Source organism: Myotis myotis, unplaced genomic scaffold (assembly GCF_014108235.1).
Source record: "Myotis myotis isolate mMyoMyo1 unplaced genomic scaffold, mMyoMyo1.p scaffold_m19_p_2, whole genome shotgun sequence".
Classification (NCBI taxonomy): domain Eukaryota; kingdom Metazoa; phylum Chordata; class Mammalia; order Chiroptera; family Vespertilionidae; genus Myotis; species Myotis myotis.
Genome location: NW_023416324.1, coordinates 20,631,725 through 20,645,596, shown reverse-complemented (window position 1 = coordinate 20,645,596; position 13,872 = coordinate 20,631,725). Strand labels below are relative to the sequence as shown.

The 13,872-nt window shown below is 49.1% G+C and overlaps 1 protein-coding gene across 1 annotated transcript in view; it reads left to right on the top strand.

The window, feature by feature from the left end:
• LOC118675072 (CUB and sushi domain-containing protein 2-like) overlaps positions 1 to 13,872 on the top strand; it is a 347,464-nt gene that overhangs the window by 273,862 nt on the left and 59,730 nt on the right. The window contains exon 6 of the mRNA XM_036347222.1: positions 13,315 to 13,427. Within this exon, the coding sequence (XP_036203115.1) occupies positions 13,315 to 13,427 (113 nt within the window). The remainder of the gene's footprint in view (positions 1 to 13,314; positions 13,428 to 13,872) is intronic.

Genomic DNA, 13,872 nt, shown 5'->3' with positions numbered 1-13,872 from the left:
GAAAGGCAAGCAAATGGATATTTCCCCACAGTTCCCAGAGGGCTCCACAGCCCTGCTGACACTTTGACCTTAGCCCAGTGATACTCATTTTGGACTTCTGAGCCCCAGAATTGAAAGATAATAAATCTGTGCTGTTTCAAGCCACAAAATTTGTAGTAATTTGTTAAAGCAGCCATGGAAAGCAAACACAGTATCTTTCTTGTCTAACTGGTGGTCTGTAGCTTTTCCTGTGCTATTCTTAATCTTAATCCCTGCTTGTATTAATAGAGATGAAATATTTACACTGATGTTTATTGTATTAAGAGGCAGGGAGCATGATCTATTCAATGCCACACACTCTTCTTCACTCACTGGCTAACCCATTATGTCGCTAATTCGCTCATTTGCTTACCAATTCATTCATTCACTCACCCATTCACCACTCATTTACACACAAGTGCACGGACACCACAATAAATAACTGTGAGTTCCTGGAGCAGTGTGGCTGATTTATGATGACCTGTGAGAAGCAGTCTCTAAGGGATGGACAGGTCTTAGAAAGGAAGGTGGTACTAGAGAAAGGAATCTGAAATTTCCTAGAAGCCAAACTGGTGGGGAAGGCAGGGTCATAAACCGTACACGTAGGCTTCCTTGGCTCTGACCTCAGGCCAGGCACTGCTACTCAATCAGATGTGACTGTGCTATTGTAATAAAAATAATGCCAATGCTTTAAGTTTATCAACTTTGGAAGCCTAGACAGAGAGGTTAAGCGGAGACAGGCCTTCACGTTCAGGTTGGTTTGACTCCTGAGGCCATGTGCTCAGCCCCAACTGGGAGTCTAGAGACTGCCTTGGCCAGGGTCAGGGAAAGGAGGAAACCGGGAAGCAGCAAGGCCAAGGAAGAAGGCAGGCAGAAGGAGAATGTTGTGCCTGAATCTCTGCACCGCAGGGATTCAGGCGAGACTTTCTCATCTGGGCTGATGCTCATTCCAGATGGATCTGATCAGGTGATCCCAGTTCACAGGATGCCCGGAGTCCAGCAGGTAGCCTGACCTGGACAGCCCACAGCACTACACCAGCCTCTGTGGAGGTGTACATGGAGCCTGCATCCACTCCTAAGGACAGGCGCTGACAGGAGCTGGCGGAGGTGTCAGCACCCAGCCCCATGGACCAGTGGACAGGAAAGGGGGTTGATGATCAAGCACAAGAAGGGGATCAGCATGGTGGGCCAGGCATGCCTGCTTTCCTCAGGCAAGATGTAGCGAAAAGGGAGGAGATCTAGAGCAAGACCAGCAGAGGGGAGAGGACCCCACAGTGAGCCCTGTCTGCTTCCCAGAGGCCTTGACAAAGCCACTCCCTTGGCATCACAGAGTCCAAGTCCCTGCCTCTCTGAGCCACAGCGGACGTCTTTGATTTTGTCTGCTTAGGACCCCTCCCATCTTTTGAGCATGTTTCTTCTTTTGAAGAACTGTCCCCAAACCAGTCCCAGGGTCCTAGTAGATGCCCACGGCACATCTCCCAACCATACTAAGCAAAGGCCTCATGTGACCCTTTTTGAGTTGGAACCAAGGAAAAGAAGTCCTCTTCTCAGAATGAAGAGAGAGGGTGAATCAGGGAGCTCCTAAGGGTGGGCACGGCTCCAGCCTCGAGCAGCCAGCATTTGCAGTGGAGAGAAGGGAGGCAGCAGACAGAGCTCAAGAGAGATGGGGCGCTGAGAAGGCGGCCTGTGGCAGCCACGTCCCTGGGTCTAGTCATCCCAGCCACCGCCCTGCTCTTCCGATGGGCTGGCCACGGCAGCCAATAATCTCTCCTCAATTCCAGACTGATTGGATCGGGATTTCGGCCAGGATTTCGGTCCGAGCTGCCAGACTCAGGCGGGGCTGGCTGGCTGCTTTCTGGAGGGAGAGAGGGAGCACCAATGATGCTCAAACTCACAATGGCAGTCAAGTGGCAAGCGAAGGCTGGCATGGGAGGCTCCTCGATAAGTCATGTCCAAGCATTTCCTCTGGGTGAGAAGTAGTATCCAAATGTATTCCCGGAGGCCTCTGCGAGGCATACATTGCCACCCTCCCAGGAAGTGGGCAAGTCCCTTCTCTGAGTCATGCTGACAGTGAACAGGCAGAAGATGGCCAGCTAAGTAAGCAGGAGCTGGTGGAGGCCAGGCCAAAGGGAAGGTGGCTGCCAAGGGTACCGGCCACTCTGGGTGCCACAGAGTGCCCTGTCCTTTCACCCCCATTCTGTTCTGTCACTAGAGGGGATACAGTTGCCCTTTCTTCCCCAGTGGAATCTAGGCCAGCCTGCTCCTGGTCTGCTTTATCCCTGTATGCTATGGAGCAGCAGTCACCAACCGGTGGCCTGCGGACCACTGGTGGTCCGTGAGGTCCTAAAGGTTGGCGACCACTGCTCTGGAGAATAGGGTTTACGGCCGATGAGATGGTAACACCTTTCTTCTCAGACCTAAGCAAGGGAGGCAAAGAGTTCACATCTGTGAGGCACCTACTGTGTGTCTGGCACAGTCCTGGACACGCTATATCCACCACCACTGCTGTTCTGCACAGATGAGGAAACCGAGACTCAGGAGCTATGGCACAGGCCCACCTTTACACAGCTGGTAAACAGGAACCCAGGTTCAAAGGCAGGACTGTCAGATTCCAGAGGCCCGGCCCTTCACCCTTGACCTTTTTAAACCTATTGCCTCTGTGTAGGGGAACAAGACAGGAAATGAACCAGACAGGTGACCTTTCTACCTTGGCAGAAACCTGAGCCAGGAAGGGGAGGGGCCGTGTGGAGTGTAAGCTTGCCTTGGTCTCCAGGCTCCTGAGGCCTGCACCCCATTCCTGGGCCACGCCTGAAGGAGGTAGTCTCTAGTGTCTCCAGGCATGGGGACCATTAGGTCTCCACGTAGGATCTCAGTTCTAATCTGTAGTAACAGAGACTTAGGTGCAGCGAATGGGCAGCTGAGGTCGCAGCAGCTGGTCAGGGCTGAGATTGCTCTTAGATTCTGTCCCAATCAGATTGGAGAGGACCTGGCGGAGGACGAATGTACAAGGCACAGGACAGTGTATAAGAATGAAGGAGAAGTAGAAGAAATGATGCTCAGACACTGTGTTTGCAGATCTCCTGGGGGCACAGTCTGATTGGCCCAGCTCGGGTCACATGCTCATTCTTCCCCCAACCCCCAGTGCCATCAGCTGTGCCCTCAGGGTTTCAGGAGCTGTGGGTTGAGACAGAGGGAGACTGATCTTCTAAGGCTTCAAGCACTCAGAAAAGAATGGAAGTACCTGATTGAGACCTGGAGACAGAAGAGGAGAGAGTTGGGCAGCCCCTTGAAAGGTTGTAGGAGATCCACCACAAGCCTCTTCACTCAGAGCGTGGCACCTGGCACCAGACCCAACCCATTCTGTTCATTTCAGCATCATGGGCACAGCCTCTCACAGAGTCAGGTAATGCCTCACCCAGCAGTCCTGCCAATGAGCAGCTGAGCTGGAAATGGAAGGAACTGACACCCCAAGCCACTCCCAGAACTTCTCAGTGTAACATCCCCAGGACATCAGTAATGACATCCTCATCCCTCCTGACAGCAAACACAGCCAGGATCCCTGCCCCTCAGCTCTCCCCGGCTCACATGCATGCCTCCAGGGTGCAGTGCATCAAAGGGAAACGCATTTACCTGATGTAGTTAGTTGGTGTGGGTTCCCTGGAGCTGACAATTAGCTGCACAGGGAAGGGCCCTGATCATTTGTTGAGTTTATTGAGTTGCTGCTGGGGAAGAAGAAACATTTGCTCACATTCATTACCAAACTCCACCGGTGCTGTATTGGGGATATGTCAACATGAGAAGAGTCCCCCCAAAAGATACTAGCAGCTGCCACATGAATGAGGAGTACAGCGAGGGCTGAGGGACCAAGGGGTTGGGGCAGCATGTCTTCATGGTAAACCCAGCATGACCTTCGAGGCCCTGCCTGCTGCCCCCAGGCTCACCTGCTCACCTGACCCCTGTTTTGCCCCATATATGCCGTCTGCTTCCACCAGCAAGATCTCATTTATGTGTTCATTCATTCAAGGGTTCCTCCTTCTAGTGAGTGATATTTACTGTGCCCTTTCTTTGTATCATGCACTCTGCAAGATACTAAGCAAAGAACTGAACAAGAAAGAAACAGCTCCTGTCTTCAGGGAATTCACAATTTGGTGGGTGAGGCAGACCCCTGAATTGCCGCTGGTGAGCCGAGCACTATGGTAGGGAAAGGGCAAGGAGTCCAGAGGTACATGAAAGAAGCCAACTTCTTGGAGCCATTGGCTGTAACATGACACTTGAAGGATGAGCAGGCAGTAGCTAGAAAAGGTGCGGGTGTGGATCAAAGTGGGCAGGGAGGATTTGGCAAGGAAGTGAGTTCTTGATCACTGGAGGTATTGAAAACATCTTTACCGACTCTTTGTCAAGAATGCTGTATTTGGGCTTCATACATAGCTGGGCATTAGACCTAGGAGACTTCTGAAGCCTTCTCAAATAAGATTTTAAGGCTAGCTGGTTTCCTCTCTCCTGATCACAAATTAGAAAAGGTGTCCCACTATTGAAAGCAAGAGAATGCTGTTTGTTCATTCCTAAATTCTTTCATTCATTCAAAGGTATGTGTATGCTTAACCATCTCCACCAAAGCAGCTTCCTGGCATAACTGGCCCTCCCATGGCCTTGATAGATCTTCCTGACCGTGCCTGTGGTGCTGTCAGCGCAGCTGCCTGCAGGCCGTCTCCCACCCCCACCCTCAATGTCTGTGCACTCCCTGCTCCCACCAGCTGAGTCTTGCTCTTTCTGGAAATCAGATGGGTTTGTTGCCAACTCTCTCGTGCCAGTCATACTTGTTATTGTAATTATGTGATTTAAATTAAACATCACATAAACTGATGAAATATGAGTGTGAAAGGAAATATAGTTGCATCTATGGAAACTAAATTGAATGCTTTGGAATGGCTCCATGAGGGGAAAGCTCTGGAAAGAATTGCTTCCTAAATATTAGGTGTGCGTGAGTGAGGCAGCTGTACCCACTGAGTCAGTTCCACTGGGACAGGGACCAAGTCTGTCTTGTTCATTACCACGTCCCCAGTGCTTAGCACAATGCCTGGCACATCATAGGTGCTCAATAAGTATTTGATTGGATGAGCTATAGCAAAATTGGAAATGGTGAATGATGTATTATGGGAGTAGTTTATGCAAGATAGACAATGCAGAGAATGAACCCATAGTTAAAGGAAAGGCCGTGGTCCTGCATTAAATGGATTGGCAAATAAATGTACGTTCAAGTATTTTATATTATAAGGAAATGTTTAAGCTACTTATGCATTTTCTTATTATTCACTATTTAGAAAAGTAATTTTTTTTTTTTTTTTTTTTACCAACCAACTATATCAGCAGAAAGGCCTCTATGGTGTCAATAAAATCTTTCTATAAAGGGCAAAATAAATACTTTTGGTTTTGTAGGTTATAGTTTCTGTCACAACTACTCAACTCTGCATTGTAGCGTGAAAGCAGACAATATGTAAATGGATGAGTATGGTTGTAATCTAATAAAACTTTATTTACAAACAGCCAGCACACTAGAGTTGGCCAACCCCTGTTCTGTGGAAGTGATTTGTTCTGTCAGGAACTGTGTTGTGTTGGTGAATATACCAAGAGAAAGAAGATCTGTCCCTGCTCTTAGGGAGTTTGCCTTCTAGACAGAGAGATGGACAAGTCAAAAGATGATCATGATTTGATGCGCCCAGTACAATGGCAGGGGCATGTGCATGGTGCAAAGGGGACACAATGGAGGGAACTGCCCCTCTGGTGGGAGCAGGAGAAGGGAGAGGTGGAGAAAAGAGACACTTCGTTAGGTTCATGGGATGAGTGATTTTTTTTCCTGGGTAGTCAGGTGGGACAACAGAAGGGCATTCCAGGTATACAGGGAATAGCATATGCAAGGCATGGAGGCATGAAAGTAGCTAGAGTCAAAGAGGGTGTCATTGGAGAGGGAAGGCATGAAAAAGTTTGGGCTTAATCCTAGAGCCAGTGGACCTTCGCCAGGACATTTCTAGAAGGGTTTCCAGTTGTATCCTCGTGTCCTTTCCATCTCTCAGGGAGAAGCGCAGTGGGCAGGTGGGAAGGAAAGAGAGCGTGGGAGTGGAGATAAGGTAAGGTGGTGATTACCTGCTGTATTTCATATTCTTCCCAGCCAGCCTTGAAGATGGAGGGCTGGTTTATGGTTGGCCCCGGGACACAGAGATGCTTTAGCTCTGAATCAGATCCAAGTGGTGCACATAAATTAGTTAAGACATAAAGCCCACGGAGGTATTCTAGGACAGCGATTGCCAACCGGTGGTCCGCACTCCACTGGTGGTCTGTGAGGTCCGATAGGTTGGTGACCCCTGTTCTAGAACAGCCGTGGGCAAACTACAGCCCACGGGCCGGATTCGGCCCATTTGAAATGAATAAAACTAAAAGAAAAAAAAGACCGTACCCTTTTATGTAATGATGTTTACTTTGAATTTATATTAGTTCACACAAACACTCCATCCATGCTTTTGTTCCAGCCCTCCGCTCCAGTTTAAGAACCCATTGTGGCCCTCGAGTCAAAAAGTTTGCCCACCCCTGTTCTAGAAGCACAGAAGTCAAATGCTGTATTGACTGAGAGTGGAGGCTGCAGAGAGAACAGGACATTGCAGTTAAATCCTGTAGGTTACAGGCCTAGCAGGGACTCCCCATATCTAGGGAACCACAGTGGGAGTAGCACCCAGTGGCAAATACAGTGCCTTGTATACAGTATATGCTTGGTGAATATGTGAAGGAACGAATGTTCTCCTGAGAATGTCAGTTTTCAGGAATGATGAGATTTACACCAAGATCTCCTAACACTCCTCCCCCTCGGTCCCTTGCAGAGTCACTGTCATCTTATGAGGGTGGCTCTCAGCACCCCAACATCCTGATTGTGGGGGAAGCTTCTTAAGAAATGCTTTCCACAAAGTCTGCTCTGAGCTCTCCTATTACCAAGAAAAGAGCTTCGAGCTTTCTGCAGAGGAACTCAAAGCCACTTTTCCCATAATCAGCTACACGCATTAAAGGGAGTGATTTTTTTTAATCCTCCCAAGTCAGATTCCATTAATGAAGCCCCATTTAACGGAAGTCAATTTACCAAAAAGGAAAAAAAAAAATGGAGTGTAATTGCTTAAATACATTTTATGTTGTACCGCAATAGCAATTTCCTGGGTGAACTTGGAATTCCCCAAGCCCCCCATAGTGAAATTAATATGGACAGAAAGGTTTGAAAGGGAGAATCTCTCTTTGTGTTTCTCTCCTTTAATTATGATTCTAAAGGGATCAAAATGAAAGAGGATGCTGGAGGGAGGGGAACAACAGGAACAAAATGGAATTCAGCCTCAACTATTCCACTGCCTTCCTTCATGCCTGCATATTATGTCTGAGTACATAAGCTCTGTGTGTGATGGCCTGGGTTTGAATCCCACCTCTGCCAGTTAGTAACTATGTGATCTTGAGCAACTTACCTAACTTCCCTGTGCAGCCAGCTGGTACAATGAGAAATGGCATAAAAAGTGCAAAAGCAGAAAAGCACAAAAAAGCAGTCTGTGTTTCAGTTCACATAAGGTCTTCTATTTGGCTGGAGAATGAGGGGTGTGTGTGTGTGTGTGTGTGTGTGTGTGTACTCAGGGAGGGCAGGCAGGTGGGAGTCATACCAGGAAGGCTTTACTGAAAAAGTGGCATTTGATCAGTCTCAAAGGAAGTGAGGGAGTGAGCCAGGTGGAGGTCTGAGAGAAGATCTAGGTAGCAGACAGAGGGAATGTCAAGTGCAGAGGCCCTGAGATAGGATCAGGCCTGGCCAGTTTTGAACAGCAAGGAGATCATGTGGCTGGTCATAAAGAATAAAAGGATGAAGAGATGGGGAGACAGGAGAGAGAAGGCACATAGCCATAGTGAGGTATTTTACTCGGAGGATTGGAAACTCAGAGTAAAATTTTAATTTGTTTTTACTTAGCTCTGTTAAGGTACAATATACATAAACTAAAATTACCCATTTTCATTGTACAGTTCTCAGAGATTTGTCAAATGTGTGCATCCCATAAATTGCTGATTCTATCTTCTGCTTCATTTAGTCTGCTGTTGATTCCTCCTAGTGTATTCTTCATTTCTGAATGGTCCTTTTTTATGGTTCTATGTCCTTTTTAATGCTTATTATGTCTTTGTTTAAGTTCTCACTGAGATCATCTATTCTTCCCCTAAGCTCTTTGAGCATCCTCATAACCATTGTTTTAAACTCTGCCTCTGGTATCTTGGTTGCTTCCATTTCATTTAATTCTTTTTGGGGAGATTTCTCTTGTTCTTTTATTTGGGGCCTATTTCTTTGTCTCCCCATTTTGTGTCTGTGTATTAAGTAGATCTGCTATGACTCCCAAGTTTGTTATAATGGCTTTATGATGTAGGTGTCTTGTTGGGTTCAGAAGCACAATCTTCCAGATCACCTGAGCTTGGTGCTCCAGGAATGTTTCTCGTGCACCTTCCTATTATAGTTGAGTCTAGAATGTTGTTGGCCCTTTTGTGGTGCGGTTTACCCTCAGGCTGGCTGACTATAAGGATAAACCTCGATCACCCGTGTATGAGTCTCTGTGCAGGGCTGCCCCCGAAGTGGAATTGTTTCCAGCAGGGTCCTGTGCCTGCCACAATCCCCCTTTGGGTATGCTGCTTGTGTGGCTAGTTGGGTCAAGCTCTGGTGTAGTCTGAAGGCCACCACTGGTTGTATTGGTTCTGAGTCCACTTGGGCAGGGTTCTGGTACAGGTTGATGTCATAAATTGTGTGTAACCAGCCTTGGGTTACCTGTCTGGAACTACCATACTGTTCACTGTTTGTGGCTGCATCTACTGGGCCTGGGTGTGCATGGGAGGGGCCAATCTGTGTACAAGGGTCAGTTTCTTTTTTCTTTTTCTAAATATATATTTTATTGATTTTTTACAGAGAGGAAAGGAGAGGGATAGAGAGTTAGAAACATCGATGAGAGATAAACATCGATCAGCTGCCTCCTGCACACTCCCTACTGGGAATGTGCCCGCAACCAAGGTACATGCCCTTGACCGGAATCGAACCTGGGACCCTTCAATCCGCAGGCCAACGTCCTATCCACTGAGCCAAACCGGTCAGGGCAAGGGTCAGTTTCCTTCAGTTTATAGCTGGGGGCAGATCGGAGGCTACCTGGTCTTCCTGGAGTCTGCTGAGGGAACATTGTAGAGTGGGCCCAGGCTGGCCATGTTCACAGGAAGGGGGAAGCACTTACTGAGTTTCCTCCAAAAGCTTCTCCAGAGAAAGAACACACCAAAGATCCCCGCTGGGTGCAGCCAGTGTACCCTCTGCAGGACTCAAGCACTCAGAGTGGTGTCGCTAGTAGTTGGGGGACCTGGTAGTGCACTCTCCAAGGAGTCCTGGAACAGTAGGAGTGCTTGAGCTGGGAATATGTCTGGGTCTCTCGCAGACTCTCTGCTCTCCCAGGCAGACTGAATCCCCCTGGTTTTCACCACCAGATGCACTGTGGGCCCCTCCGTCTCTGCTGCTCTGGGTTGGGGGGCCCTGCATGGGGCTGAGCCTCACGCTCCTGGTAGGAGGGAGTTTTGCAGCTGAGATATTCCTCTGGTTTCTCAGCCACTCCACCCGTGTGTGTGGGCGGGTGGGGGGGGGGGGGGGCACATCCTTTTCTGTGTCTCCACCCTCTTACCAGCCTCTTTATGGCTTCTTCTGTAAATCCTTTGTTATAGTACTTCAGTTTAGCTAGCTTTCAGTTGGTTATTCAGGTTGATTGCTTTATAATTTAGCCATAAATCTGGTTTGGCACTGATTGGGAGGAGGTGAGGGTAGCTTCCACCTATTCTGCAGCCACCTTGGCATGTGTACATCGCACGTAACTGCCACCTTGTTCAGGATAGAGAACATTTCCACTGCCCAGAAGGCCCCTTGTACTCTTTCCCAGGCAATGCCGTCTGTAACACCCCAGCTCTGGCCACCACAGTCTGCTTTGTCTCGCTGTAGATTGGTCTTTCCCAGAGCTGGATGTAAATGGAATTGCACAGCATATACTCTTATCACTCAGCATACTGCTCTTGAGAGTCATCCCGTTGCTCCATGCATCAGTACTTTTACGGGAGGGCTTGAATAAAGCATGACACCATCTCCACAGCAGAGTGTGTTGGTAATCCTCACCCGAGGATATTTTTTCCACTGATTTTTAGAGAGAGTGGGCGGGAGAGAGGGGAGCAAGGAAGGAGGGAGAGACAGAACATCAAAGTAAGAGAAACATATGCCCCAACTGGGACCAGAGATCCAACCTGCAACCCAGGTACATGCCCTTGAGCAAGAATCAAACCTGGGACCCTTTGGTACTTGGGCTGATGGTCTAATCACTGAGCAACACCAGCCAGGGCACACACACACAACCCCCTCTCCCCACCTTTCTATGATAGATGCCAAGAAAGCTCTTAAATGTGCAACATTTACATCCAAGGAGGTAGGAGCAACCTAGGACCCTGCAAGGTTAAGCCTTGGGAATTAACAACAGGATCCATAAGATGAGAGGTGACCCTTGGGGCTTTGCCAGGCTGTACAGTTAGGGGTTAAAGCAGATCCCAGGGCTGGCTTCTGGTTACAGTCTTGATCATTGCTCCCATCCTGCTCTTGGGACCCCATTACCCCCCATCTACCCCCCTCCCCTTCATCCCATTTTGCAATAAACAGCTTTTGGTTTTGAATTATTCAGGTAATTTCTCCTTCTTTTTACTTCCTTTATGTAAATAGCCTCTAAGCTTTGTCATTGAGATAGAATTGAATTTGGCCTGGAGAAAAAAAAACACAACCCACAATACTATTTGTGACTCCTTAAAAAACTTAAATGACTCGGCCTGTAATAAACTACTTTAAATGGGATCTGGTGAAATACAGTAATTGGTTTCTATAATAGCTCTTACCATAACAATATGGGTTATATTCCTGGAGTTTAGTGTATGTCAGCATTTTCATTATAGTAAAAACTCAGTGATGCAGGGTATTGAGCTCTGTGGTTAGTTCTTTTGTTTAGTACCTATTAATGGAGACCTACCATGCTAGATCTCTTCTGTTTGCTCCTCCAGATCCTCTCCCCTCCCTTATGCTTCCTGTCCCATGCCCAGGAAGACTTACCTATCAGTATGCTCCCTTGCCCCCTGGCTTCCAATTGGGCAAGATCAACAGAAGCATCAGCAAGAGATTGGAGGAGGGGAGGGAGGAGAGTGAGTTCCAGGTATTCATTCCTTGCTCCCTTCTGGTGCAATTTGGACAAACTGGCTGCAGTCTGGACTGAAGATCTTGGTCCATGCACCTCTCTCCATTTGCTCTGGAAAGAATCATTTGCTTTGTGAAGAATCCATTAAACTCCTGAGATTATTCTCATATGACCTTGCCAGCTATTTTCTGCTGGAATCCTGACACTCCTGCTTTGTACCAACCATTCTGTTAGGTGCTTGGTAACAAAGATGAAGAATAAAAATGATGTGGAAGAAAATAGCAGCTCCCACTTACCAAGAGCTCTCTGTTTGCCAGGGACCATGCTAAGGTCTTTCTGTGTATTATCTCATTTAATCCTTGCAAGCCCTTGAGGGAAGGGTTATTATTGTCCTTGTTTTATAGAGAACGTCACAGAGAGCTTAAGTAACTTTTATAAGATCACACAGCTGATCCTGCCACAGCCCACCCCTCTTTGCCACAGAACTACACTGCCATCTTTGAGGAGTTATCTGAGGGAGACACACACCTAAAATGAGTTATAATTTGAATAACACTGGCATCACAGAGGAGGGGCAAGGAAAAGTATATTGACTGAGCTAATACATGTCAGGTACTAGGCTAGGTTCTTTACCCACAATGTCTCTCATTTATTCCCACAAACTCTTTGGGGGCTGGTGTTCTTATTCTCATTCTCAGAAAGGTTCAGTATCTGGTCTTAGGTTACATTGGTAGTTAGTGGTGAAACCTGGATTTGAACCAAAATCTCTGTGGCATCAAAGCCAAGAAGAAGAGGAAAGGCTGTCCTGGGGCTGTGATATCTGAGCGCTTCCCAGAGTCATCATGGTGACGTGTGGTGCAGGAGTGAGGGTGGCAGGGGGTATATCCTGGCAGAAAGGCAGAGACTAGAACAGGCGCTCATGGAGCGCTCAGGCGATGGAGGCAGTGTCGGGGAGTGGGAGCAGACGGAGTGAGGGTGACTGTGCCCAAGGAGAAGCGTGAGGAGGCTCGTGCCTGATTTGTACGCAGGAGGAACTGAGGGAGACACTGGGCACCTGGCCACTTGCAGGCTGTCAGATAGCGGAGAGAAGATGGGGGGATATCTAGGGTGCAGGAGAGTCAGCAGAGCGAGGAGGGGTATCAAGTTCTTAGGCTGAGTGTGGTAGAGAAGGCCAGCAAGGAGCAGAGGCCAGTTCAAGCAGAGGACTGGGGGGAAGGTTTGGAAGGCCAGTCTTGTGTAGATACTGGGGAGCCACAGAAGGTTCTTGTGCTCTGAGTAACTCTAGGAGGAAAGATCTGATTGAGCTGGAAGTTGGTTCAGGATGGAAGTTGGTCAAGAGGCCAGGGCAGTGACCAGTGACAGTGGGGGATATCCTGGTGTCCCGCCCACTGAACTGGACTGGCTGGAACCCTGAGGAGGCTAACCTAAGGGAGGAAGGGTGAGCCAGCAGGGACAGGGAGAGGAGCCAGAGGAGACCCAGGGCCTAATTAGTGACTCCAAAATGGGCTCTCACACCTGTGAAGGGCCACACTGTCTATAGTGGTGTCCCCAGCCCTTTGTCCTGACCCCTTGCAGGTCCCAGGGGCTTGCCAGGGGGAGCTGAACCTCTGCCTGGGAATGGGCACTAGCCACTGCTGGGGAGGGGGACACTGGTTCTCTCTATGGGGCTGACCTTGCACTGGGGGTTCTGAGTCTCTCCTGGGGTGATGTGGACATCTGCAGGGGGGTACTATGCTGGGGGAGCTTGATTTCTCTCCTGGGGGGCAGGCTAGTGCTCTGCTGGGGAGCTGGACCTCTGCTCCAGACCTAAAGGACCCACCCCCTCCTCGGACATCTCAGGGAAACCGGGCAGTGGGAAGGCCCATGGAGGAGCCACCTCCAGCAGCTCAGGCCCTGTCTACTGGAGGCCACTGGGCCTGCACAGCCCTCCCTTCTTGCTCCAGGCTTGGGCGGAGGCCCCAGCAGGCATGGGAAGTGGGGAGACTCCTGGATGCCTATTCCCCTGTCCCAACCAGCTGTGGTCCCTGACCCTGCCACCTTCCTGTCCCCACAGGTTCACCGGAGCCAGCCTCCCAGCCCCTGTCATCAGCAGCAAGAACTGGCTGCGGCTGCACTTCACCTCCGACGGCAACCACCGACAGCGTGGCTTCAGCGCCCAGTACCAAGGTAGGCAGGCCGGGGCGGCCACGGGTCCTCGGTGGGCGGCAGACGTGATACCAAGGGCAAGCTCACCCTGTCCCAAACTGGGTCTGGTGTGTAATGTGGCTTCAAGGCATACTCTCCTCTGTTCTTTTCTTTTTTTTTTTTTTTTTTCCAATCCTCACCCGAGAATATGCTTATTGATTTTAGTGAGAGAGGGTAAGGGGGTGGGGGTGGGGGGCAGAGAAAGAGAAACATCGATGTGCGAGAGAACGCTGATTGGTTGTCTCCTGTACGTGCCTGACCAAGGATCAAACCTTTCAGTATATAGGACGACATTCCAACCACCTGGCCAGGGCTGAGGTCCTGTTCTTATTGCAGACACGGAGATCTGTATAACTGCATCTCTACATCTGCCTCTGCGGTCTGTGGCCCAAGGGAGTGACATTTCTCAAATGTGTAGGCCAAGTCG